This window comes from Bos javanicus, chromosome 25, assembly GCF_032452875.1.
Source record: "Bos javanicus breed banteng chromosome 25, ARS-OSU_banteng_1.0, whole genome shotgun sequence".
NCBI classification, from domain to species: Eukaryota; Metazoa; Chordata; class Mammalia; order Artiodactyla; family Bovidae; genus Bos; species Bos javanicus.
In genome coordinates, this window is record NC_083892.1 from 25,514,783 (window position 1) to 25,541,826 (window position 27,044).

At 50.2% G+C, this 27,044-nt stretch overlaps 1 protein-coding gene across 2 annotated transcripts in view; it reads right to left on the minus strand.

Annotated features, from left to right (window-relative positions):
- Positions 1–24,964, minus strand: part of GSG1L (GSG1 like) — a 251,723-nt gene extending 226,759 nt beyond the window's left edge. Inside the window, exon 1 of one of the 2 annotated variants that reach the window (XM_061401496.1) lies at positions 24,553–24,964. In XM_061401496.1, the coding sequence (XP_061257480.1) occupies positions 24,553–24,886 (334 nt within the window). In that variant the 5' untranslated portion in view covers positions 24,887–24,964. The remainder of the gene's footprint in view (positions 1–24,552) is intronic. The other variant, XM_061401495.1, reaches the window with a different exon arrangement.
- Between the last annotated feature and the right edge of the window lie 2,080 nt (positions 24,965–27,044).

Sequence of the window (27,044 nt, forward strand, 5' to 3'; positions counted from 1 at the left end):
GTCCATAAGGTCACAAAGAGTCAGACACAACAGAAGCGACTCAGCACACACCCATCTTTCAATCAAAAGGCTCAGGGAGACACATGAAGCAGTGACGTATTACAAGAGAACTAGCAATTGGGCCTATAGTCAATGATCTCTGCCAGACCGAGAAGGAATTTCCATTCATCAGCTTATCTTTGCAGCCAAGAAGGAAGACCAAAGGGGTTCCACTGCCCTAGCTCAGTGACATCACTAGATCTGGGAGAAGCAGTGCCCACCCTCTGTAGCCCAGGAGCCACTTTCTGAGGCGACCAGGACTGTTCAGTCCCCGGCCTCCACCCACCCAGTATCCGTGATGCCCAGTGAGGGCACATGGTAAGGGTCAGAAAGAACAGGCAACAATGCATTGCATCTTGAGTTGAAGTAAAATGGGGCAAAGATAAGAAGAAATGTAGGAATGCTGGGGGAACCATAGTTTTACATCAGCCGTGTCTCTTAAGAAAAGAACCAGAAAGGGGGCTTCCCTGGTGGTCCAGTGGTTAAGAATCCTATTCACCTTCCAATGCAGGGGATGTGGGTTCCATCCCTGGTCAGGGAACTAAGATTCTACACACCTCCAAGCAACTAACCCCAGGAGCCACAACTACTGAGCCCACACACCACAACAAAGATTCAGCATGCTACAACTAAGACCCAACAGAGCCAAGTAAATAAATAATAACAACAACGAATAACTAGAAAGTACTGCACAGAACAAGAAGGTCATTCCTCCTTTCCATATCAAACCACCAGCAGGAAGAGAGGGAGGTCCTACTTCCAGCAAGCTGAGTCACAAAATGTAAACATATCCTGAAAAAAAAAAAAAAATAGAAATCAGCTTAGTGATATAAGTGCCAGACTTCTGTACCACTTAAGATACATGAGGAAGAATCTAACAGCCACCAGGTGAAAAATGAGGCAGATTAGAGAGAATCCACACATCCTATTTTGGAATAAACATTAGGCCTGAAGAGACCTTTCCAGACCCAGAGATGAGGAAAAGAATCATGAATAGGGCACTGGGGATCATTCTACAACCTAAAAAGAGGAACAGAAGCACATCTTTGAAATGCACTTATTCTAAGATAATTCGTGGAAGCATTTGTTCCTGTCCCTGAGAAAATATAAACTCCATAACTGAGACTCAACAGATTGGAGAATAAGACAACAGATTTAGTTGAGAAGAGCCGCCAGGAAGGCAGTCTAGGTGAAAGGAAGGACTTTAAGGAACTAAAGATTCAAATTGTTAGTTGCTCAGTCGGTCCATGGAATGGTCTAGGCAAAAATACTGGAGTGGGTAGCCATTCCCTTCTTCAGGGGATCTTCCCAACCCAGGGGTCAAACACAGGTATCTCACATTGTGGGCAGATTCTTTACCATCTAAGCCCAAAAGATGCAAAAACAGAGTCCAGATACATATCTGAAGCAGTGAAGAGCAGACTCACCCCCACAGAAAATGGAATCGACATTGCAGGATGGCAGTTTACCTCCAAAAACTTACACCATTGCCCAGGAGGAGATGCTCTGACAAGTCAGGGACACCAGGAGGCACAGCTCAAGGAGCAGAGAGAATCTTCTCTTGTGTTTCTGCTCCTCTGAGCTGGAATTAAAACTAGGGCCTGGTGGGACTTCCCTGGTGGTCCAGTGGTTAAGACTCTGAGCTTCCAATGCAAGGAGTACAAATTCAATCCCTGGTCAAGGAACTAAGATCCCACATACCATGCGGTCTGGCCAAAAAAAATTTTTTTAAACCTGGAGCCTAGAATCTCTTGCTTTGATGGAAGCACAACATTTCCTACCCTAAAGCTCCCAGCAGAATCAGGCTGGAGCACAGGGAAGAGGAAGCGAGAGGATCTCTCTGACTAGACCAAGGCACCTTCAGAGCTGCCCAAGCACGATTTAACCATAATCACTGGAGTAGAAAAGCATAAAGGATTTAGGGCCAGAATCCATGCTTCTGAGCAGAGATACCAAAAGCTGGAGAACAAACTTTCTAAACTATTTTGGCATACAAAAGAACGAACGGGATTTCTGGTTTTCCTCCTGGCAGGTGAGAGGCTTGGAAGTCACCAATCCACCCTGCGTGGGTATGCGCTAAATCACTTCAGTTGTATCCAACTCTGTGTGACCCTATGGACTGTAGTCTGCCAGGCTCCTCTGTCCGTGGGTGTGTGAGTGAAAGTCCCTTAGTCGCATCCAACTCTGCGACCCCATGGACTATAGAGTCCATGGAATTCTCTAGGACAGAATACTGGAGTGGGTAGCCTATCCCTTCTCCAGGGGATCTTCCCAACCCAGGACTTGAACCAGGGTATCCTGCATTGCAGGCGGATTCTTTACCAACTGAGCTATGAGGGAAGCCCATGGGATTATCTAAACAAGAATACCGGACAGTGTCGCCATGCCTTTCTCCAGGGAATCTTCCAATTCAAGGATCAAACCCGTGTCTCTTATGTCACCTGCATTGGCCAGTGGGTTCTTTACCTCTAATGCCACCTGGAAAGCCCCCAATCCATCCTAAGAACAAGTAAAAGAAAAAGCTAAACGAATTGAAAACTCAACAACTCTTTTTAGAGCTCCAATAGAAGTGAGGTCACAAGGCAAATGGCTGTCCCCAAAATTGGTGGAGGCTCAGGAGGATTCAGAGAAACACATCCCAGAGCAGAAACCTCTGTAGGAACCAGTGCCGGGTGAAGGCATCCTGAACTGTAATTGATGAACTGCTGGAGGCTCAGTGTGGATAAGCCTGAGAAATGAAAACTCCTGCGGGGGACTCCGTCATCCAGGGTCCTCACACTTCTGTGATTTTCACATGAAGAAGGTCTACCACATCCTCACAGTGAATATTAGAGAAAAAACCCCTCATACTTCAGGAGGGAACGGGGGTAATGAACCATATGAAGTTCATCAGAGCATTCTGTTCTTCTCAACAAGATTTACCCTCAGGACAAACTAGGTAACCAGAGTCCAACCTGTATATTAGTTGCTCAGTCTTTGCAACCCCATGGACTATAACCTGCCAGGTTCCTCTGTCCATGGGATTTTCCAGGTAAGAATACTGGAGTGGGTTGCCATGTCCTCCTCCAGGACATCTTCCCACCCCAGGAATTGAACCTGGGTCTCCGGCATTTCAGGCAGATTCTTTACCATCTGAGCCTCCAGGGAAGCAGAGTAGTCTAACCTGCTGGGGTGTTATCAGAGCCTTACTAACCTGGAGGAAGGGAAATACCCAATTCCAGCGATTCTATGCCACCTAATAGTACAGGGGACTGAGAAGCACATGGGAAACTCACAACCCAGGGGCACAGGCTCACCGAAAGGCTGAGACCTAAGTCACAAGACCACAGGACACTTGCCCTGCCCCACACATCACCATCACATTACTGAAGGCTATCAACAGCAGTTCCTTTTACCCAGTACACCATTTCCAGCTATTAAGAAAAAAATTACTAAGTATGGCTAACATGTGATCTGGCAATTGTGCCCCTGGGCATATATCCAGAGGAAATTCTACTTTGAAAAGATACATGCACCCCAATGTTTGTAGCAGCACTATTTATAATAGCCAAGACAAGGAAGGAACCTAAGTGTCCATCAACAGATGAATGGATAAATGAGATGTAATTAAAATACGTATAAAGGAATATTACTCAGCCATAAAAAGAATAAAATAATGTCATTTTCAGGAACATGGATGGACCTAGAGGGTAACATATTAAGGAAATAAGCCAGATGAAGACAAATATCACATCATACCACTATATGTGGAATCTAAAACATGATACAAATGAACTTATTTACAGAACAGAAACAGACTCACAGACATAGAAAAATAACTTTTGGTTACCAATGGGGAAAGTAGGAGGAGGAATAAATTAGGAGTTCGGGATTAGCAGATATGCACTAATATATAAAAAATAGATAAACAACAAGGTAGCACTATCTGTAGCACAGGGGACTATATTCAGTATCTTAGAATAAACCATAATGGCAAATAATATGAAATATGATATACATACATTTATGTTATATTTATTTTATTTGGGATATATACATACACCCCAAATTAACATCAGACAGATCCAGAAAGTTCAGAGAATGCCAAAAAGAACATTAAGCCTATGTGACAGAAAATAATAGCCATAGAGGTCAGGGGACAGAAAACAATCCCATAAATAAGAGGTGGGTGTTTCTGAAGAAGAGCCCAGAAAAAATGGCATAGTAGAAATAGTTGAAAATACAAGACAATCAAGCCTTCCTAAGCTGATAACAGCAGGTACTTGGCCAATTTTAAAAGAGATTTATTTATTCTGTGATGAAATTCTATGTTGAGGATAAATGGGAAAAATCATACAAGAATCAAGGAAAAACAGAACAAGTTGTCTACAAAAGAAAAAAATTAGACTGACTTCAGGCACCTCTTCCTCAGTGAGAGACGCCAGCAAATATGGAATGATGCCCACAGGACACTAAGGGGAAAGGTTTAAACCTGTGTCTTCTATACCCAGCTATGGTGTCATTCACAGCCAAAGGTCACAGCGAGCCATTCTTAAACAAGAGCTAAGAAGCAGATCAAGTGCACTGGGGATAAAGCACAGTCCTCCATGCCTACAAAGCTCTGATCTTATCTCTGCTCCCTGCCCCACTTTACCCCACACCACTCTCCCTAGCTCACTACCCTCCAGCCACATCCAACTTCTCTCTATTCCTCCCACTCGCCAAGCTCTGTCCCTCTGCAGAGGCTTTTCACTGTTGTTTCCCCTGCCTGCCCCAGGCTAGCTTCCTCTCATTCTTCAAATCTCACTTAAATGCCCCTCCTCAGAAGGAGATGGGTTTGCTGCCTCATGTATTGTTAATATACGCACATTCACACATGAGCAGATGTATGTGTGCACACATACACACTAGAACTAGAACACATATACACATACAACTAGAAGTTCCAGGAGGGCAGGAATTACCTCACTGGCCTCATCTCCACTGCATCTCAGCATCAAGCATGGGATCCAGCCCACAGCTGGTGGCCAGAACATACACCATCATATCTAGTGTTGAAAGTCAACCAGGACATGAATAAAATGGGGTAGGGGTGGAAATTAACTAAAAGGACTTAGAATTAGTATTGAAACCAGTTATGCAAGAAATCAAGTTGCAATTATTATTACAAATATGAGTAAAAACCAAAATTCAAGAGCCACTAATCTCATCCTAGGACTTCTCCAGTGGTCCAGCGGGCTTCCACTGCAGGGAGTGCAGGTTCAATCCCTGGTGAGGGAACTAAGATCCTTCATGCTGCATGCTATGCTATGCTAAGTCGCTTCAGTCGTGTCCGACTCTGTTCGACACCATAGACGGCAGCCCAACAGGCTCCCCGTCCCTGGGATTCTCCAGGCAAGAACACTGGAGTGGGTTGCCATTTCCTTCTCCAATGCATGAAAGTGAAAAGTGAAAGTGAAAGTGAAGTCACTCAATCGTGTCCGACCCTCAGCCACCCCATGGACTGCAGCCCTCCAGGCTCCTCCATCCGTGAGATTTTCCAGGCAAGAGTACTGGACTGGGGTGCCATTGCCTTCTCCGTCATGCTGCATGGGGCAGCCAAAAAAAAAAAAAAAAACAACTGGCTTCCCAGGTGGCATTCATGGTAAAGAACTGCCTTCCGATGCAGGAGACGTGAGAGACACGGGTTTAATCCCTGGGTCAGGAAGAACACCTGGAGAAGGGCATGTCAACCCACTCCAGTATTCTTGCCTGGAGAATCCCATGGACAGAGGAGCCTGGAAGGTTACAGTCCATAGGGCTCCAAAGAGTAGGACACAACTGAAGTGACTTAGCGCACAATCTCATCCCACCACAGAAGATGTACTACAAACAGCTCTTCATAATTATTAGAGAAATGGAAATCTAAGATTTAAAAACAGAATTAACAGCAATGTGTAGACTTTTCAAGTCATCAGCAAAGAAAATAGAAACAAAACCAAAAAGGAAAAACAAAGAACATGTTTAAAGAGAAAGGAATAAAGAATTGAAACATTCTACAAAAAGACATGAAATCAAATGTACTGATTACAGAAATAAACATCATTTGATTAAGACCCCCAGGTGTCCCAAAAGACAGACTCTAACTATGCCGCTCTCACCAGATGTGCACCTAACAGAAAGACACAAAAAAAGTTAAAATAAAAAGGCTAGAAAGATATCAAGAGGACACAAACAAAAGAAAGCTGGGATAGTGATATTAAAATATGAAAAAATAGAAGCCAGAGCAAAAAGCATTCACTAGGGGAAAACAGTCATTTTATCTTGACAAAAGATAAAATCCACAATTCCACAATGAAAATATAACTGTCACAGATCTTTTTGTGATGAATAACAAAGAATCAAACTTTATAAAAACAAAAACTATTAGAAACACAAGTAAAAATGGAAAGAATTCTATTGAAGAGAAAGACTTTGACCTACCGCATCTAGCTTTTGACAGATCAAGAAGGCGAAGAGAAATAAACAACAAAATCATCCTTGAAGTTCTAAATTTTATAAACCTGCTCTACCTTACACACAGGGAAACTAAATAGAACATTCAATTTGTCAAATAATTTTTCCCAAAAAAGTACGAAGCAGAATTTCACAGGCCACCTCCTTCAACATTCTGTAAAGCTAAAAATTAATGACAAAAAATTTGTGAATAAGGCAAAGCACCAGGAAATTCTTAATGCTCCACCAAATTATTCTTGAAGATAAATTCAATGAAAGGGACTTCCCTGGTGGTCCAGTAGTTAAGAATCTGCCTTCCAATGTAAGGAACATGAGTTCAATACCTGGTCAAGGAACTAAGAACCCCCAGCCACAGGGTGGGCAACTAAGCTCACGCTCCGTAGCTAGAGGAGCCCATGCACCACAACAGAGACCCAGCTCAGCCAAAATAAACAAGCAAATAACTCAACGATGAAATGAAACTGAAATTTCAGAAGTGCTGAAAACAAAATTACAATTTCAGAACTTTTAGAAAACCATTTTGAAAAAGGCACTGCATTTCTAAGCTCACAAGATTTGAGCAAAGTGGTGCTGATAGGCAAACTCATAGCACTAAATGCATTCTTGTTTTTAAAACTATGGAAACAAAATTTTCAACTCAAATACTTGAAAACAGTAATAAAACAACCCTCACAAAAGTAAGCCAAAAGAAATTAATGATGCATTAGGAAATTTAAACTGAATTTCTAAATACAAAAGTATGGCTTCTTTATTTAAAAAAAAAAAAAAGGTGGAGGGGACAATTAAACAGCCTAGCTGGTAAGACCTGGACCGAAAACAAGAGAAAAATCAGGGACAAATTACCGGAGCCTTCAACTTGAGAATGTGACATCTCGGTACAGATTTCACGTAAAGATTTCAAGCCAGTCTGCTCTTTTCTGGAGGGTCTGAAAAGCAATTTTCACCAGGACCCATATCACCCTCAGCAGATTTCAGCAAAATAAATCAAGAGAAAGAGGGAAAATATATAGTACTAGGAGTGTAAAGAGGAAACTAATTAAACAGAGACTTTTCCTTTTAATCACAAGAAAATACTTTGCTAAATTTTATGCAAATAAGTTTGAATCTCTTGATGAATAAATTATTTTAGGAGAAAACACAATTCTCTAAAAACTGACTCAAGAAGTAGAAAATGGATGAACTTATTCTGCCTAGAACGCTGCCCCCGTACCCAGAACTCTGTGTGGCCACCTTATCCTGGTCATTCAGATCTCAGTTCAAATGTCACCCCTTGAAAGAAGTTCCCCCAACACCCAATCAAGAACCCCACCCTCACCTGCTATCTCATGACTCTGCTTCATAGCACTTAGGTCTACAGTGATTGAAAATATATGAAATTATGGGCTTCCCTGGTGGCTCAGACAGTAAAGACTCTGCCTCCAATCCAGAAGACCTGGGTTCAATCCCTGGGTCAGGAAGATCCCCTGAAGAAAGGAATGGCTACCCATCCCAGTATTCTTGCCCAGAGAATTCCATGGACAGAGGAGCCTGGTGGGCTACAGTCCATGGGGTCGCAAAGAGTCAGACACAACTCAGCTTTCTTTTCACTTAAGTTTTCATATGAAATTATTTATTTATGTTTGCTTAACTTATTTATTTTCTCTCTCCACTGGAATATGAGCTCCTTGTGAGCAGGGATCTCATTCATTAAGTTCACCCAGTATTCCTGGTACAGAGGAGGGGACCCAGCACAGAGCAGGTGCTCAAAAAACATGTCTGAATGAATGAAGATCAAAGAAGACACAAAGATAGCTTCCAAATAATCTCTTATTGCAAAGGAAGACAAATCTTTCAAGATGGAAATAACTATCCAGTAAGTGTCAGAAGTAGTGGGCCAGCAGTCATATATGGGAAGATGACTGACCACAGGTCTCAAAATCCTACTCCAACACAATCAGAGGGGGAATGAAGAACGGGCTTGAGAAGCAAGCAACCTAAACATCCATTGACAGAAGAATGGATAAAGAAGATGTGGTACGTATATGCAATGAAATACTACTCAGCCATGAAAAAGAATGAAATCATGTCATTTGCAGCAACATGAATGGACCTAGAGATTACCATACTAAACGAACTAAGTCAGAGAGAGAAAGACAAATATCATAGAATATCACTTATATGTGGAATCTAAAACATGGCACGAATGAACTTATTTACAAAACAGACTCACAGGCATAGAAAACAAACTTAAGTTACCAAAGGGGAAGGTCGGGGAGGGATAAATTAGAAGTTTGGAATTAACACACACACACACTGTTGTTGTTTAGTCACTAAGCCATGAGCTACTCTTTTGCAACCCCATGGAAAAGGGTAGCCGGCCAGGCTCCTCTGTCCATGGGATTCTCCAGGCAAGAATACTGGAGTGGGTTGGCATTTCCTTCTCCAGGGGATCTTCCCGACCCAGGGCTGGAACTCATGTCTCCTGCATTGCAGGTGGATTCTCTATCACTGCGCCACCAGGGAAGCCTCCAGATACACACTACTGTATATAAAAGAGATAACCAACAAGGAGGACCTACAATACAGCACAGGAAACTAAACTCAACGTTTAGTAACAACCTCTAAGGGAAAAGAGTCTGAAAAGTATATATGTGTGTGTGTGTGTGTGTGTGTGTGTGTGTGTATAACTGTGCTGTGCACCTGAAGCTGAAACTAACATGATATTGTATTCATAAATCAACTACACTTCAATTAAAAAACCTCCATTAAAGACAGTGAGTATCTGAATGTACAAGAGATTCAAAAATAAAACAGATAAACAACAAGGACCTACTGTATAACACAGGGAAGTATATTCAATATCTTATAATAACCTATAATGGAAACGAATATGTATACATAACTGAGTCATTGTGCTGTACACCAGAAACTAACACAACATTGTAAATCAACGATACTTCAATTAAAAAAAAAAAAAAGACAGTCTGGAAAAGTCACAGAGATGTGACTGGTTTATGCAGTTAAGAACACACGTGGAAGCACTGAGTGGCCTGGCACCTCACTACGCATTAGATGCATTCCTCTACTCAAGCCACTCATACCAGGAGGGCAGAGGGGAGGCAGAGAAATGGCTGGACTCTGGATGTATTTCTATTTTTGTTAATATTTATTTATTTATTCATCGGGTCTTAGTTGACACACGTGGCATTTTCCTTGAAGCACGTGGGAATCTTCCTTGCGGCACACAGGCTTCATTGCCCCAAAGCACGTAGGACCTTAGTTCCCCAACCAGGAATAGAACTCGCATCTGCATTGGAAGGTGGATTCTTAACCACTGGACCACCAGAGAAGTCCCTGGATGTATTTTGAAAAGGAGCCAATAGGATCTGCTGATGGATTGAATGCTGATGTATGTGTGAGAGACAGAGAGAGGGGAGAAGGGGTTAAAGAGAACTTCAAGGTTTCACCTGGGAAAGACGGTGCTGTCCTTTATTGCTTGTTGAGATGGAGCTGAAGGGGCAGGTGAGGATGAGGTATCCAATCACGGTTGTCACCAGTCTTCTCAAGCTCCGCTTTCTAGGCACCTGGTAGGACCGCCATGCTCCAGCCCCCAGGAGATTAGCTAATGCCATGTGACTTGCTTTGGCCAATGAAACGCAAGCCAAATGGCATGAGCCACTTCTGGGCAGAAATTCATCCCCCTTTCCTGCTTCTACAGCCTCAGAACCCGGAGACAGAGCCTCTCTTACCCGAGTCCAGGATGGGAACACATGGAATACAGCCCCTGGGGTTGTCTGAACCTTCCTGGACTTGTAGATGGTCAGGGCAGAGTGACCCAGCCTCCCCCAGCCAGTGATGGCAGAAGAACAGACAGTGGGTTGGGGACTTGTTCATTGGAGATGCAGGTTAGACCTCTGAGCAGAGGTCTCAGCTGAGGGGAGCCACTGAGACTTGCGCCCAACCCCCCACCCTTACTGTGTCTGGGGAGGGTCTTCCTCCCTCTGCTCCTCACCCAGGACCACCCAGATTTCTCCTGAGACTCAGCAAGGCAAGTGTTAGTCACTCAGTCGTGTCCGACTCTTTGCAACCCCATGTGCTGCAGCCCACCAGGCTTCTCTGTCCATGGGATTCTCCAGGCAAGAATACTGGAGAAGGGTACTATTTCCTCCTCCAGGAGATCTTCCCGACCCAGGGATCAAACCCATGTCTCCTGCATTGCAGGTGGACTCAACCATCTGAGCCACCAGAACCAGCAGGGAACAAAGCTGGCAGCTGAGGGCATGGGACAAGGATGGCAGGGAGAGACAGTTCTTCCAGAGCTCGACCCTGGGACAGAGCAAGCAGGATGGAGAGAGACCCAGAGAGAAGAGAGGACAGACAGACAAGGACAGAGGGCAGGGGAGGCTCCACAACTTCGTCCCAGTGGCCACCAGGATACAGATCCAGTTGACTCGCTGAGAAGCTGCCTCCTACATAGTGATTATACTTGGGCTGTGAAAGACCAGTTTTGCTAAGATGTGTTTATTACTCTCATCATACATGAGTCACCACCATCATTATTATTGACCTGTGGCAGTTTAGAGAGGGGCTGGAGAGCCTCGATGGGCAGAAGCCCCCCAGTAGCACAACACCAAGCCCACCCACTCCCCCGAAGCAGGGGAGGGATGGAGGAAGGAGGAGGGGGGAGTCTGGGGAAGGGGAGGGTCTGGTCTGGCTGCCGCACCTTCCCCACCTGCCCGAGGCACCAAGGGCTGAGGCCTCACGAGGCCACCCCTGGCAGTGCAGCCTCCTCCCATCATGGACTCAGCCCTCCTGGAAAAGAGCAGCAAGAAGGGGGCCATATGTGAGCCTTCCCGCCTCCCCCGGGCTATTTCAGGCTCCCCTTACTTGCCTCTCCTCTCAGCAACTAAGGCCTGCCTCTGTGTGTGTGTGTGTGTGTGTGTGTGTGTCTCGGTGTCTCCCTTTCAGTTACTCTGTTTCCCCCCTAATTGCTGCCTCTGCTTCTCCCTGTGTCTCTCCATCTGTGTGTGTGTGTCCCTGGTTTGTAACTCTGCACATCCCTCTGTCTGTCTCCACGTCTCCTGCCCTGGTCCCCTCTGTATGTGTCTTTCTTTCTCTCTCTCTCTCTGTCACTCTCTTTCATTATCTCCCTTCCTGGCTCCTCTGATCGCAGCCTTACCCTGGATCCCTCTGATATTCGGGGTGTCTGCAGTCTCTGATCCCCTCCCTGGGAGGCTGGGATGCAGGACAAGGCCCCTCCCCACCACTGTCCCTCCCCCAGGCTCCAGATCTGCTTCGGGAAGCTGGAACATGGACATCCCCTGGCTGGCATCCACCAGCAGCAAGAGGGCAGCCCCTGGGAGAGGACCCTGCAGCCCAGTATCCAGAAGCAATGAGGAGGCAGCCTCTGCATGGGCAGTTTGGGGCCGAGCCACCCTTCACACCTCAGTGAGTCACCACCCAGCAGGAATCCAGTGACAGAGGTCAGCACTGCCATCTTCATTTTTTGTCAGCGATTCTGGCCTCCCCATTGGAATAGATTTAACCACCAGGACTCATCAGAAAAGACCCTGATGCTGGGAAAGATTGAAGGCGGGAGGAGACGGGGAATGACAGAGGATGAGATGGTTGGATGGCATCACCAACTCAATGGACATGAGTTTGAGTAGGCTCCGGGAGTTGGTGATGGACAGGGAGGCCTGGAGTGCTGCAGTCCATGGGGGTCACAAAGAGTCGGACACGACTGAGCAGCTGAACTGAACTGACTCACAGGAAGGAGCCGAACCAAGAGCTCAGGATAATCACCCCACTTGCCAGGTGGGGAAACTGAGACCCACATTTCCTCTGAAAACTCAGGAGAGGAAAACTTCCCATTCACTCTGCTCTAAACTTCTGTCCCCAGCAGTGTCCCCATCCTCTGTGTGGGATCACACCTTTCTTCCTTGTGATCCTGCACGTCTGCCCAGGCCTCCACTCTGAGGACGCTCAGGGCCTCCCCTCGCTCCTATCGTGACCTGGGGAATCCTGGAGCCCTGGGCTTCACCACCCTGGAACAGTCTTGCGGGGCTGTGGGGTGCTCCCAACCAGCCAAGAGGGCCTCTGCACTTGGGCTGATTCTGCCTGTCACTTTCTACCCTCTTTACACACACACACACACACACGCACGCATGCACTGACCCTCTTGACAGCCCTCAATTTTGCTTTGTGCATTTCCAAAGTAACATGTACATCCCATGGAAAGACCCTCATCCTGCGACATTGAGACCCTGGGTACCAGCTCTCCCATCCAAAGGGATTCTGCCACTTCCTAAGGACCATGGCGTTCTGGCCCAGGGACACCACGGTCAGAAGTTGAACACAGTCTCTGGTCTGCTCTGAGCTGCTCATTTTAGGATGAGAGGTACAAGTGATAAATGCACTTGGAAATTTAAAACAAACAGACAAAAAAATCATCTCAGCGGGTGGGAAATGCTGTGAGGAGATTGTGGGAGAACACAGCATCGAGGGCTGGGGGGTTGGGGAGGGTCTTCGGACATGACAGCCTCATATTTAGAAGAAAGGAATCCGCATGAAGGACCAGCGAGAGCACACACGCAGAGGTGGGAAATATGCTGGATGTGGCCGGAAGTGCAGAGAGCGTGGCGCAGAGCCGGAAGTGGAAGACCGTACCGGAAGCTGAGAGAGCAGGAGGCAGAGGTGGGCTGGTAGTGAGGGGCCTGGCCGGGGCTCGCTGCCCACTTGTCAGATGCAGAATGAGAGGCCTGGATGGGAACACCGGGGCCCACACCTGCTGTGCTTCAGAAATCCCTGGGGAGCTGGTTAGACGTGTGGATCCCTGGGGCTTCCCTGGTGGTCCAGTGGTTAAGAATCCATCTGCCGATGCAGGGGACATGGGTTAAATCCCTGGTCCGGGAAGATCCCACATGCTGAGGAGCAACTAAGCCCGTGTGCCACAACTACTGAGCCCAAGCTCTGGAGCCTGTGCTCTGCAATAAGGGAAGCCACTGAAATGAGAAGTAAGAAGAGTGGCCTCTGCTTGCTGCAACTAGAGAAAAACCCTAGGGTGGCAATGAAGACCCAGCGCAGCCAATTAATCAATTAATTAAAAAAGAAATTCAGATCCCTGGGCCTTACCCCCAACCTATCCAGCAGAAGGTCCAAGGGCGAGGCCCTAGGGAATCTGTTTTTTAGCAAGTTCAGGTTAGACAGCATCACCGACTCAATGGACATGAATCTGAGCAAACTCCGGGAGATAGTGGAGGACAGAGGAGTCTGGCAAGCTACAGTCCATGGGGTTGCAAAGAATCAGACACGACTTAGCCACTGAACACCACCACCAACAACTAGATGGCTCTGGGCACAGCCAGGTTTGGGAAACACCAGATGGATCAGAGGTCCTCAACTTGGGGTGGTCTCCAGCGTGGGTCTCCGGAAACCGCAAGCCAAATTGTGTGTTTAGGGGGACCCGGTTCTCTGGATGGAGGCCCCAGGTTTCCATCTCAGCATCACAGAGCCCAGAGGGCCACACGATCAAGAACCTCTGACTCAGGCATAGCTGCAGTGTCTTGGCTAAAAAGAACTGGGCCAGAGATTGGGCTCAGCCACAAACTCCTTCAGTTCCTAGATGTACCTTTGTTTTGTAAGTAGGGGGCATCTGTTGTCCTTATCTGCCCAGCATCTGTTTCTGGGTTGTTGTTGTTCAGTGACTCAGTCATGTTCAATTCTTTTGTGACCCCATGGACTGTAGCCCTCCAGGTTCCTCTGTCCAAGGGATTTCCCAGGCAAGAATACTGGAGTGGGTTGCCATTACCTTCTTCAGGGGATCTTCCTGACCCAGGGATCGAACCTGAGTCTCCTGAGTTGGCAGGTGGGTTCTTTACTCTTGAGCCACCTGGGAAGTCCCTCTTACTTGGACAAGTCCCAGCTTTGAAGAACCACCTACAATACAGTGATTGTTTTAACTTTTTTATTGTGGAAAATTTCAAACATACACAAAAGTGAAAGGAGCAGTGTAATAAATCCCCATGAATCTATCGGCTACCATCAAGAATTATCAACACCTGGCCAATGTCATCTCATCTATATCATCCTCTTGTCCTCTTTCCCTTTTTTTAAAACAGAAGGTCCTTGTTGGTTACTTATTTTAAACAGAGCAAGGTGTATATGTCAATCCAATGACTGTTTTAATGGCCCCAATTCTTCACTGTCTCCTGTATCCATAGACAGTTTCCCTGGTGGCTCAGATGGTAAAGAATCCGCCTGCCAATGTAGGAGACTCAGGTTCCATCTCTGGGTCAGGAAGATTCCCCCAAAGAAGGAAATGGCGACACTCCAGTATTCTTACCTGGAAAATCCCACGGACAGAGAAGCCTGGAGGGCTACAATCCACAGGGTCGCAAAGAGTCAGACACGACTTCACCTAAATAACAGCAACAACCTATATCCATGCCCTTGGCCATTGTAACTCTGTGGTGCCCGCAACAGTGACTCCAGGCTCAGCTGCATGATTTGCTTTGGCCAATGAGGTGTCAGCAAAGCAAATAGCCAGCATACGTGTGAGTCACCTAATATTTAGGCCCGACCTAATGTGGACCCACAGACTATCAAGCTGAGCTTACAGCTGTCTGCCCCTGAGGTTCTGCTGTTACACAGCATCACTGTGGTAAGTGCTGACTGGAACAGCCCTCTTCCACTCTCAGGCCTCATGGTTGAGGGGAACCTGTCCTCATATCCTGTGGTCAATCAATACCATCTACCCCTCAGGCCACGCCCATCAGTTCAAGGACATGGAGACACAGTCCCAAACTGATCCAGTGAGAACAGGCTCTGGGACTTTTGTTTGGAACCTTGGACAGAATGATCTCTTTTGCCCCTCAAGTTACTGAAAGGACAGAAGGTAAGTCCAAAGTTTGGGGGATATCCACAGGGGGAGAGTGGACTTGAGAATGAAGCTAACCCAGAGGAAGGCAGAGCCAAAGGCTGGAAAGAGAAAGTCCCAGTTACACTGTGATCCAGCCACGCCACAACCTGGACTTTTCTTAGAAGACTTTCTATCAAGAGCGACCATAAGTTCTTCTTTTTTTTTTAAGGCCATTTCAGGTGATTTTGTCTCTCACGTGGTGAGACCTGGAGTCCTGCCTAATGGGTCACCTCCTTTAGGGATGTCCATCCAAGCCCCCACCCTTCCCCCTGGCTTGAAGCTCTGCTCTCCTCTCTTCACAGGACGGGCTTGTGTAGATCCTACACCCTCCACTCCCGGACAGAGCAGACGGAATCAGCCATCAAGGCCACCACGGGCACCACGCCGTCCAATCAGATTCTTTCTCAAGACTGTGAACCAATAGCCATGGAAACAAGGAGCTGGGACTCCAATCACAGGAGCAGCAGGGCTCTGGCCTAGAAGTTGCAAACTGGTGGGACAGGGTCTGCTCACCCTTCATAAATGTTAGGCCCAGTCCTGCAGAGCACGCTTCTTATTAACTGAATTCATTGCCAAATTTCAGCCATTTCTTGGAGGGCTGATAAAATGGACAACTTTGGTCCTACAGGGTCCCCCTTCCTGCAATAATAATGGGCACTGGAGCTGAACAATAGCTGCCCCTTTAGGGGGGCAGCCGCTCCCAGTTCCCCACTGGCCCCTCCATTCCCCAAACTTTCTTTGGTTTCCAGTCTGGCCTCAGTAGGGTTTTAGTTGGTGACTCTGGACCTGCAGGAAGATTATCAGCTCTGGCCTCCAGGAGCCCAGATAGTCCTGGCTCTGACTTCCAAGGCCTTTGCCTGGATTTTGTAGGCAGCAGCATCCTCCTTAAAAGAAAAAAAAAGAAAGAAAGAAACCCTGTCCTTAAGTGGGCTTGAGTCTGCTCCTGTCGGTTCGGACCACAGATGGCCCCACTGGAAACACAGAGCCCTGAGGTCACAATATCCCCACAAGGTTCCAAGTCTGGCCCCAGGATTTAAACAGGGAGGATGACCGCATGAACCCCCTTAGCCCCTTACAGCACCCCCACTGAATACCTCTTCTCAGAAGGAGAACAGGGAGGGGAAGAGGGAAGAAAGGACATCTGACAAGTCCAACGGAACAGCAGGCACAGAACCGGGGGCCTCCCGCTGCACACACGAGTTCTGAGAAGGTCCTAGAACCCCACATGCATTCAACACATATTCACCGAACCCTCACTCAAAGCCAGCATTATGTAAAATGCACCAAGTCTTGCCCCCATGAAGTCAGCATCCGAGCAAGGGAGAGACATAATAAGGATAAATGAAAACAGAAACAGAGTCACAGATGTAGAAAACAAACTTATGATTATCAAGGGGTGGGGGAAGGAGGAGAGATAAATTTAGAGGTTGGGATGGACATATGCATGTGTGCTGTGCTAAGTCGCTTCAGTCGTGTCCAACTCTGTGTGACCCCATGGACTGTAGCCCGCCAGGCTCCTCTGTCCATGGGATTCTCCAGGCAAGAATACTGGAGTGGGTTGCCATTTCCTTCTCCAGGGGGGTATCTTCCCAATCCAGGGATTGAACTCCCGTCTCTTATCTCTTACATCTCCTGCAGTGGCAGGCAGGTTCTTTACCACTAGCGCCACCTGGGAAGCCCTGGATGGACATATACACACTACTATACATAAAATACTATATATAAAACTAATAAGGACCTACTGTATAGCATGGCAACCCTACTGGATACTTTGTAATGGCCTATATGGGAAAAGAATCTTTAAAAAGAGGGGAGATATGTACATGTAACTGATTCACTTTGCTGTACACCTGAAACTACACTGTAAATATACTATACTCTGATAAAATTTTTTGAAAGAAAGGAAGGACGGAGATAAATGAGTGATAGGTAGTGGGTAAGACAATAATTAGAGTGATGGGGGAATAAGGAGGGGTGGGAAGTGTTTGGAGACGTGAAGTCACTGATGTAGACCACATGGTCTGGGAAGGTGGTCTGGGACCATGTCCACTGAGAGAGGACATCTGAGCAGAGCCCTGCCTAAGAAGGGAGGGACCCTGGCAGGTACCTGGAAAAGAGTTCCCACATTAAAGGAGCAGCAAGTGCCAAGGCTCTGAGGCGGGAGGGCCTTGGCCTGTTGGAGGACCGGCAAGCAGGCTGGTGTGGCCAGGGCAGAGCAATTGCGGGGAGAGATGGTCAGAGAGGCACGAGGGGCAAATTTCAAAAGGCCCACAGGGCTTCGACGATGCCTGGCTGTAACCAAGTAGGACAGGATGCACGGGAGGGCCCTGTGCAGAGGAGGGACTCGGATTTAACAGGATTCCTCTGGTGCCGGATGGAGAACAGACGGGGGTGGGGACCAAGGGCAGGAGCCCAGGGAGGGGTGACTGGCCTAGTCCAGGGGAGAGATACCAGGGCAGAGCTGGTCAGGACATGGTCAGGTGGGGGCTGGACTCTAAATGAAGAGCAGGCAGGATTTGCCCATGGATGAGACGTGGGATGTGAGAACACGAGGCACCAAGGAGGACCCCAAGGCTTGGGGCCTGGGTGGATGGGGGAGGGCAGATGGTGGGGGGTGGGGGGGATGGTGGACCACGGGGAGAGGCAACTGCCACCCCCACAGGAACCTGGGCCCAGTGCTGATGGACCTGCCAAGTTTTTGAGAAAAGCCATCAATCTGGATGTTTCTGTGAAGTGTCTCAATTTTCAAACACTGGCAACTTATTCAAAGATGCTGAAAACACCGCAGGGCCAAGAAAACAGATGGACAGGGTCTTCCCTGGTGGTCCAGTGGTTAAGGCTCCACACTTCTACTGCAAGGGGCAAGAGTTCGATCCCTGGTTGGAGAACTAAGATCCAGCATGCCATGCAGCCAAAAATATATAAATAAACCAAATATACCTATTTTTTTTTAAATGGACAGTTTGAAGGTGACCCAAGGGCCACACGTCCACAGCCTCTAACCTAAGGTCAGATGACCACAAGCTCCATTATTGAGTGATTGCCATATACCAGCCAAGCACCTGTGTTATCCACCTGAACTCCAAGGATACAATCGTGAGGCAGATATCATCATCCTCTTGTCCCAGCCAAGGAAACTGAGGCCCAGAGAGGGCAAGCCCCTGCCAGAGGTCACACAGCACATGAGTGGTGGCTTAGGGGCTGGAGCCTGGACAGTGCGACCACAAGGCCTATGGTCACTGGGTGCTCTGCCGCCTCCATCATGCAGACAAAAAACAAAACGAAATGTTCATTTTACACACAAGGAAAGACAAGGCCAGAGAGAGTGTGTGACTTGTTTAAAGTCCCTCTGCAAGCTGGCACTGGAGGCTGGATTCGAACCCGGGACAGCCTGGGTCAGGACAACTGGCACAGTGCTCTTCCCAACAAGCCTTTTGGAGGTGCCAGGGGAGCCTTATTAACTGGGGTGGTGGAGACGGGGTGCAGCACTGCACAGCAGACAAGGGCCAGGCTCTGGAGCCTTCTGCATATCACAGCTCTGCCACCTGGAAACTGTGTGGCCTTGAACCAATCACTTTCCCTCTCTGTGCCTCAGTTTCCTTACTGGGCATAACCATGGCACCTACTTCACAGGGTTCTTATGGGAACCAAAGGAAGTAACACTTGTGGGGGGCCCAAGCCACCCCCTTCAAAGTCCAGCTTTCACCCATCAGCTGCTCCTGGCCTGTGTAATATTACACTGATGTATTCCCAAGCACTGGAAGCTCCAGGTTGGGGACATCATAGGACTCTTTATACTTGTGAAAATGGAGCAGCATAATGTAAGGGGCAGACAGAAGGGCTGAGGTTTCTACAGAAATGAAGGGGAAGCAAGAAGGCATGGGGTAGCAGGGGGCTTCTCCTCCCCAGCAAGGGTCCCATTATGCTCACTGGTGAGCATAGTGAGGGGCAGGTGGAGCAGAAACCTCAGCAGAAGGGGAGGGGTCCCCGGCCAGCCCCCTGCTTCACTGCAGCATAAGAAGACACTTGGAGCCTGGCAGAGAACTGCACCCAGAAAACAAGTTATAACAACCGAAATCCATCCCACAAAAGGTGATGGAACCCCACTATGTGCCAGCACTGGGGACCAGTGTGGAGAACCCAGATAAACTCAACCCCCAGCTGCACAGAGCCCATGGACCACACACGAAACAAACTAGGAACGCTAAGCAAAAGTCGACGGTGGCAAGCGGCTAGAAATCAAGCAGGGAAAGTGTGGGGAGATTAGTGTTGAATCAGGTGCTGGGAGAGAGCTGATTTCAAGAAGCTTTGGGAAACAGGAGCTTCCCTGGCACTCCAGTGGCTAAAACTCCATGCTCCCAAAGCAGGGCACCCGGGTTTGATTCCTGGTCAGGGAACTAGATCCCACATGCGTGTGTGTTTAGTAACTCAGTCATGTCCGACTCTTTGCAACCCCATCGGCTGTAGCCTGCTAGGCTCCTCTGTCCATGGGATTTCCCAGGCAAGAATACTGGAGTGGGCTGCCATGCCCTCCTCCAGGGGATCTTCCCGACCCAGGGATCGAACCCGTGTCTCTTATGTCTCCTGCATTGGCAGGCAGAGCTCTTTACCACTAGCGCCACCTGGCAAGCCCAGATCCCACATGCCACAACTGAAAGATCCAACATGCTGCAACGGTGCAGCCAAATAAATATTTTTTTTTTTAATTGCTGAAACAGTCTTTGTGGCCATCTGCTGGAAGAGCCTTCCAGGCAGAAGGGAGGACCAGTGCAAAGGCCCTGAGGCCACGTTTGTCTGGTGCTGAGGGCCAGTGCAGCAGAAGTCAGTGACCAGTGTGGGAAGGAGAGGACCCAGAGAGCCGGGGGAGGCTGAGGGCCACCCTCATGCGGGGCCTCAAGCTTCGGGGACCATATGGCTTTGATTCTAAGTGAGAAGGGGACTGTCAGAGGGGCCTGTGCAAAGGAGGGACAGGATCCGACGATTACTCAGTTGCAGAGTGGACAGGGATGGGCAGGGATGGGGGCAATCATGGAACAGGTGCAGAAGTCCACGGGAGAGACACAGTGTGGCTCAGACAGGGGGCAGCGCAGAAGTGAGACCAGGCATCACACATCCAACAGGTGCTCAGCACATCCCTTCACTGTTTCACTGAATCCTTGCTCCCTGAGCAGCTGCTAGTCGCGCTGATCCCCATAAACCCCATTCTACAGGCCAGCAAACTGAGGCCCTGGCCCAAACCACACCACTATAAAGAGGCATTGCAAGGCATCCATCCTTCCTGGACCTTGTCCATCCATGACAGGGGACAGAATAGGTCTAGAGTCAGGACACCAACCATCCTGTTCCTCCTTCCCCTGACTCATCTCTCCCTTCTCACCGGCCACCCCAGTCCCACTTCCCTCCAGACACCCTCACAAGCCCCCCTAGACCTGGCCACCCCATCAATCCTCCGGAGTCACCCTTCTCCTGAGGCTCAAACACACCCTCCCCGAGCCGAAGTCAAACATCACCTGCGCTCCCGTCAGCGCAGCCTCCTTCCCGCCACCCCCTCCCGCCCACCGCCAGACCTTCCCTCATCACTCTTCCAGGCCTTTCTCTGCCGCCCCTCCCACCCCAAGGCCTGCGTCTGCACCCACCCGCGCCTTCCGAGCATCTCAGCCAGAAGAGAAATCCAATTTGCGTGAAGGGCTTGGGGTAATTCTGTGTCGAGGCCATGCTTCCCTGTCTGCCTGTTGAAGGAGGCTGATGCTCCTTCTTAGAGGAGAGAGAAAAGCGTCCTTTGTGCCGGGTCTGGGGAGATTGTGTCTGTTTAGGACAGGCTGCAGTTTTCTTTGTGAATCCTGTAGATTTTTTTTAGTGTGGGAAAAGGGGCTTATTAGATTTCCCTGTGGCTGCCCAGAGTCGGGAGAGGTTTTTACCCTGAGCACAGAAAGAAATTACCGAACAGGCGTTTGAGAGGAAGGAACATTTAACAGCTGCCTCTCATGGAGAGGTTAGGATTTCGTGGTTGGTGTTTTCACTGGAGTGAACATAAAATCCAGAGAAAGGAAGAAAACCTTTCCTGTAGTTTCATGGTGGGAGGGAAGGAAGTTGGTTGGCCATGTTCTGCGGGGAGAGTAGGATTTTGTTCCTGGGGAGTGGGCGGGAGGGGTGTGTTGGGGTGTTTTTTTTCCCCCTCTCCAAGTAGAAAGAAATTTTAAAATGGTTGCAGAACCCAGAAGGAAGGTTGTCATAGCAACAAAAGTTTGAGGCCAGGTACCTCCTGGCACCCTTTCAGTACCATGGCGATGGAGGGGTAGGATCTGGGCACCGTAGGATCCGCTGGGAAAATCATCCAAGTTTGGCTCAGACTTCCCAAATTTCTCACCAACAGTGACAGGCTGATAACTGTTTTCCAAGCTCCCAGGGAGGAAAATTGTGATTTTCTGGGAGGGGCGATCGCTAACCAACAGTGATCAAAAGGAAAGAGAAAAACTGTGGGTTTGTTTTATTTACCCAACAAACTAACCATCCACGTTTTTACTAAGAGAGGACTGCAGGTGAGGGTCTTATGCTGAGCCCTCTCCCAAACTGCCCCTTTCTCCAACCCCCAACTGCACGGTTCTCTTCTCTGATCACTTCATCTGGATTCCTTTCTGCCCCAGAAAGACAACTCAGGCCCCCTCATCAGGTGTGAGGCCAGACAAGAACCTCTCTTAACTTCAAAGTCCTCATCTGAAAAATGGGCACCATAGAAGTGCCTGCCACGCAAGGGTGTTCAACAAAATTTCGCAGGTGAGACGTTTTCACAATTCTGGTACACATCAAGGGCTCAATAATTGTGAGCTAGCATTGTTTTCAATTTTTTTTAACTAACATTCCTTAATACTTAAAGAATTTAAACATGCTGTGTGGGGATATGCATATACATATCGCTGACTCACTTTGTTGTACAGCAGAAACTAATACAACACTGTAAAGCAACTATACTCCAATCAAAAAAATCCTTAACATCTTGTGTCAAGCCCTGAATGAGCCACAAGGATGAGCTACAGGGAAATAACAGCAACAGTTCGGGGTGTGACCTTCAGGAAGGGGCCTGGAGGGACCTCCAACAATTGAGAGGCTAAGCTGGCCAGTGGAGACCCTGGCACTTCATGGAGCAGAGACGGGACCACGCCACCACCAGACACAGTGTTGGATCTAAGTGTGTACACAAAGGAAGGAGCAGGTGGTCTGAGAGTTTCCATGAAGAGAAACTTGGTAAGAGGTAGAGGTGAAGTGTGGGGAGGGACCTCTACCCCCAAAAGGGTGCAGATCCTTTCCAGCATAAGGCATTCCGGGGCCTCTGTGGGAGAGGACTACGATGAGTGGAAAGCAGGGAATTTTAGCCAAGATGTCTTTTAAGGTTAATTTATTATTATTACATCCCAGAGTAAAATACTCATGTCCTGAGTGCACGCCAGAAGTAAGTCTGATGGGGTGAAACTGGTCAGGGCATGACCCGATTCAGATGGTCTTTGGCAAACAGCCAGTATCAAGCAAGTGGTGCCATAAAAGTTCAGTGGATCACCCCCAGAGGCAAGACAGAGCAGGCAGCACCCCAGGAAACCTCCAGTCCATGGTCCCGAGGCCTCACGCAACATTACCCTGCAAATAGGTACTGAAGACCTTCTATGCTCTAGACAATACCCAGAGGCTGGGCATGGCAATGAACAAGATGGCTAGGGCCCTGCCCTCATAGAGTGCCGCCCTATGGGGACCAGGGACAAGAAGCTGGTGGCCAAAGGCATGCCCCCAGAAAACTTCAGGTTGTGCCAAGTGTGATGGGGGAGATAAAAGTGGCGATGAGATGTCAATACAAAGAGACTCTGCTTCCAAAGGGGGACAGGGAGGTCTTCTCTGCAGGGGACCCTGCCAGGAAGTCCCCACGGAGCAGAGGAGGAGCCAGCCAGGGAAGACATGGGAAAGGGCATTCCCTACAGGGACTGCAGCCTCCCTGGGTTTATTCCACACCTTCTTCCCTCTGTCCTTTCAAACAGTCAGGCCAAAGCCTAGCTCAGGGCAAACGAGGTTTGTGGCCCACTCCTGTCTCCATGTGGCTGCACACATAGCCCACGTTGACATCTGAGAGCTAAGTGACAGAGGAGAGTTTTAACCTTGGGGAGTGAGGTCAATTCACTCAAGAGGGCCCCCTCACCTGGACTTGGAGCAACATCCTCTCCAGCGTCCGGGAGGTTCCGGGTGGTGTGGACCAGCGTCCCCAGCATGGGGCCCCGGGGTCCTGCCCCGGCCTCGCTGCCTGCCTCGGAGACCCTTATTCCAGCCCTGGCCGTCTCCTACGGGTACAGGCAAGGGTGCGAGGCCAAGGGCGCAGTTGGATCTGTCTTCTGAAAAGTCACCCCCTTCCCCCACAGACCTGCCCCCCCACCCCGCCCCCCGCCTCAATTCTGATTGGATCCTCGCCGGGCTGTCCCGCTTTCCCGCCTGCCTTCTCTTCCTCCCGCCGCATCTTCTCCGGGTAGGGGCCGGACGCGAAGCGCTCCTTGCCCCTTGCAGGGAACCAACCGGACTGCCCCCACTGCTCACTCCCCAAACCGGGGCTGGGAGCCGATGAGCGCGGGTTGGAAATGGGGTGCGGGGAAGAATGACCCCCTGGGCTCGGGGCTCTGTGGATCTGCGTTGGGAGGGGGCAACACCCCCACCACCCCGGGCGGGACGGGGGTAGCCAGAGCCCCGCGAAGGGAAAGGGGGGAAGGGGCGAGCGTGAAGATGAGTTCTGGCGCGGAAAGGAACGCGCGCCCCGCCGACCGGCAGCCGGGGCGGGTGGCCGGGAGACGCGCCTCCCCAAGGCGCGGCGACGTCCCCCCCCCCGCCGCCCCCCACTAAAGGCGCCTGGCGCTCGGAAGGGGCAGGAGCTCCTCTTGAACCTTGAAACGGTGGAGCGTCCCGAAAGCCCAGCATCTTACAGACACCACCACCACACCATCCGGCAACCTGCCCACCGCGCTCCCCGCGGGAACGCTGGGCCGGCCGAGCCTGCGGAGCGCGGGGCACGGCGTCCTAGCGGCGGCGCGGGGCCCCCAGCCCCAGCGCCAGGAGGGAGCGCGCAGCCCCGGGGGAGCCGGGAGCCGAGCCCCGGGGCGCCCCCGCTCACTCACCGAGCCCGCCGAGCTCCTCCTCGCACGAGTACCAGATGCCGGTGTGGAAATTCCTGAAGAGGAAGCGGTCGTCTCCCGTCTCCCAGCTGTAGAGCGCGCCGCCAGGGGGGCCGTTCCCGGCGGCGGGGACGGCGGGGGCGGCGGTGCCGTTGGCCGTGGCGTTGGCGCCCGAGTTGGGGCAGTTGGCGCTCCCGCCCTGGCCGCAGCCCGGCTTGGGCACCCGCTGCGTGCCCTGGCACCAGTGCGTGGTGAGGAAGGCGGTGGTGGCGAAGAGCAGCGCCAGCAGGTTCAGGGCCACGGCCAGGAGCGCTCGGCCGCGGCGGCTCGTCTTCATGCCGCCCGCGCCGCCGGGACCGCGCCGCCGGGGAGCTCCGCGCGCGAAGTTGGCAGCCGGCGCCCCGCGTCAGCGGCCGCTGCCCGCCGCGCCCCGGGGCTCGGGCGCCTGCGATGGGCGGCGGCGGACGCGGCGCGGGCCCATGACCCGCCCCCCTACCCCGGGGGTGGGGGCGCGGCGCGCGGGGGGCGCGCGGGGAAACGCGGGGTCGGGCGGCGGCGGAGCGGCTCCGGCGCACCCGGAGCCCGGAGCGCGAGTGCACCTCGGCGAGGAGCCGCGGGCGCCTGGCAGCGGCCACGGCGCAGGGACGCGCGCCCCTCCGTGGGGAGACACCTGCAGGCGGCCGGAGACACTGTTCTGGCTCCCGCCCTCACGGGGAGAGGGGGCGCCCCTCGCCGGGCGCGGGCGGAAGGGGGCCCGGCAGAGAAGGGGCGCCGGGGAGAGACCCGCACCCGACTGGAGGGTCTGAAAAGCAAGAGTGCCAGAGAGGCGCTCTCAGAGAAAGAGGGAGGTGAAGCCACAAAACCAGCCGGGAGGGGTCATCTCGCGCAGGAACCGAAGAGGTCCCGCCCTCTAGAGAGAAGAGCAAGCCTGCTGGGGTCCCCACGAAGAACAGGGACCCGCAGCACCCTCGCCCCAAGAGGGAACCCCAGGAAGGATCCCCAAAGAGTTTGAGCTGCAGAGTTGAGGATTTCACACACCAAGGAAGCTGCTGGACCCACTGGGAAAGATGCTTCATTACTGATTCTGGAGTTACAGGACCTATCAGGAGGGGTACCTCACCATGCAATAGTCTGAAGGGCTTGTGCTTCCCCTGGGGGGTCTCTCTCCTACGGAGATTTGGGATGTATGAACCAACAGGACAGGCTCGCCCGGCAGAATGAAGCCTCCCTATCAAGGCATGGAACCGCCAGGAATGAGCCACACAGGTGCCCAAATGGTAGATATAGAAATGGAGCTTTCCCTTGCAGTCCATCCCCACCCAGCCTAGATCCTTAGCAGTATGACCCAAGGAGATACCACGCCAGACAGGAACCTGTTGCAGTTATCAGACAGGGGTGGCCCCACAGAGGCTGCCAACCCAGAATCTTCAAGTTTGGGAATGGACAGACAAGTCAAGAATACTGACTTTGGAGATCAGGCAACCCTGGGGCTTGACCACCTGTGGGCCTTGAACCAGTTACCAAACCTCTCTATTTCCATATCTATTTTTAAAAGAGGGGGGAGGAGGAACAGGGAGGAATACTGGGCTGTTGCGATGAGATTGTGCCTGCAGAAAGCACTTGGCATATAGTAGGTGCTCAGTAAATGCTGGCCAGTATTATTAACGTGCTTCCCAGGTGGCGCTGGTGGTAAAGAACTCGCCTGTCAATGAAGACATAGGTTCAGTCCCTGGGTGGGGAAGATCCCCTGGAGGAGGACATGGCAACCCACTCCAGTATTCTTGCCTGGAGAATCCCAGTAGACAGAGAAACCTGGCGGGCTACAGTCCTTGGGGTCACAAAGAGTTGGACATGACTGAGGCAACTTAGCACACATTATGATTAACATCTGAACCAAGATCATCAGATCAAATTTGCACAGACCTTCTCAGGATCTCTTGTGCAAGGTGGGATGGTCTGACTGTGAGCACTCCATCTGTATCTCTGCTCTAAGATAACCACGTTCCTTGAACCCCGGCCACGCTGTACAGCACACGGTGCCCAGACGCCCGGGATGTGCAACAATGAGGTGCGTGTTGCTTGCAAGAGCTCATTTGAATTCCTCCCAAGCTGAGAACAGCTCTCACAAGCCCCAGCTTGTGGAATGGCAGGACTTGCAGAATTCAAGGTTAACGGATTATGAATTGCCTCACTCTGATGAGTGAGCTCCTGCTCCCTGGAAGCTGCTGCTATTCTGCCTGGGGGTAGGTGAGAGTAATTGTGGGCAATGTTCCTGGCAGGAACCCGTATGAAGGATGGCCAAGGGTCCCCAGACTTGTTTATTAGATCCCTTTTCTGGCCTTAGGCAAGGCGTTCCCAACTACTTTGAGAAGGAGGACTTCCATTCAATAATGGTGGCATTGAGAGTATTGGTCGACAGAGAAAATAAATCATGGCCAAGCAGCTAAAAGGAATTCAGTAGCGCTTTTAAACGGCTGTACAATATTCATCAGAGG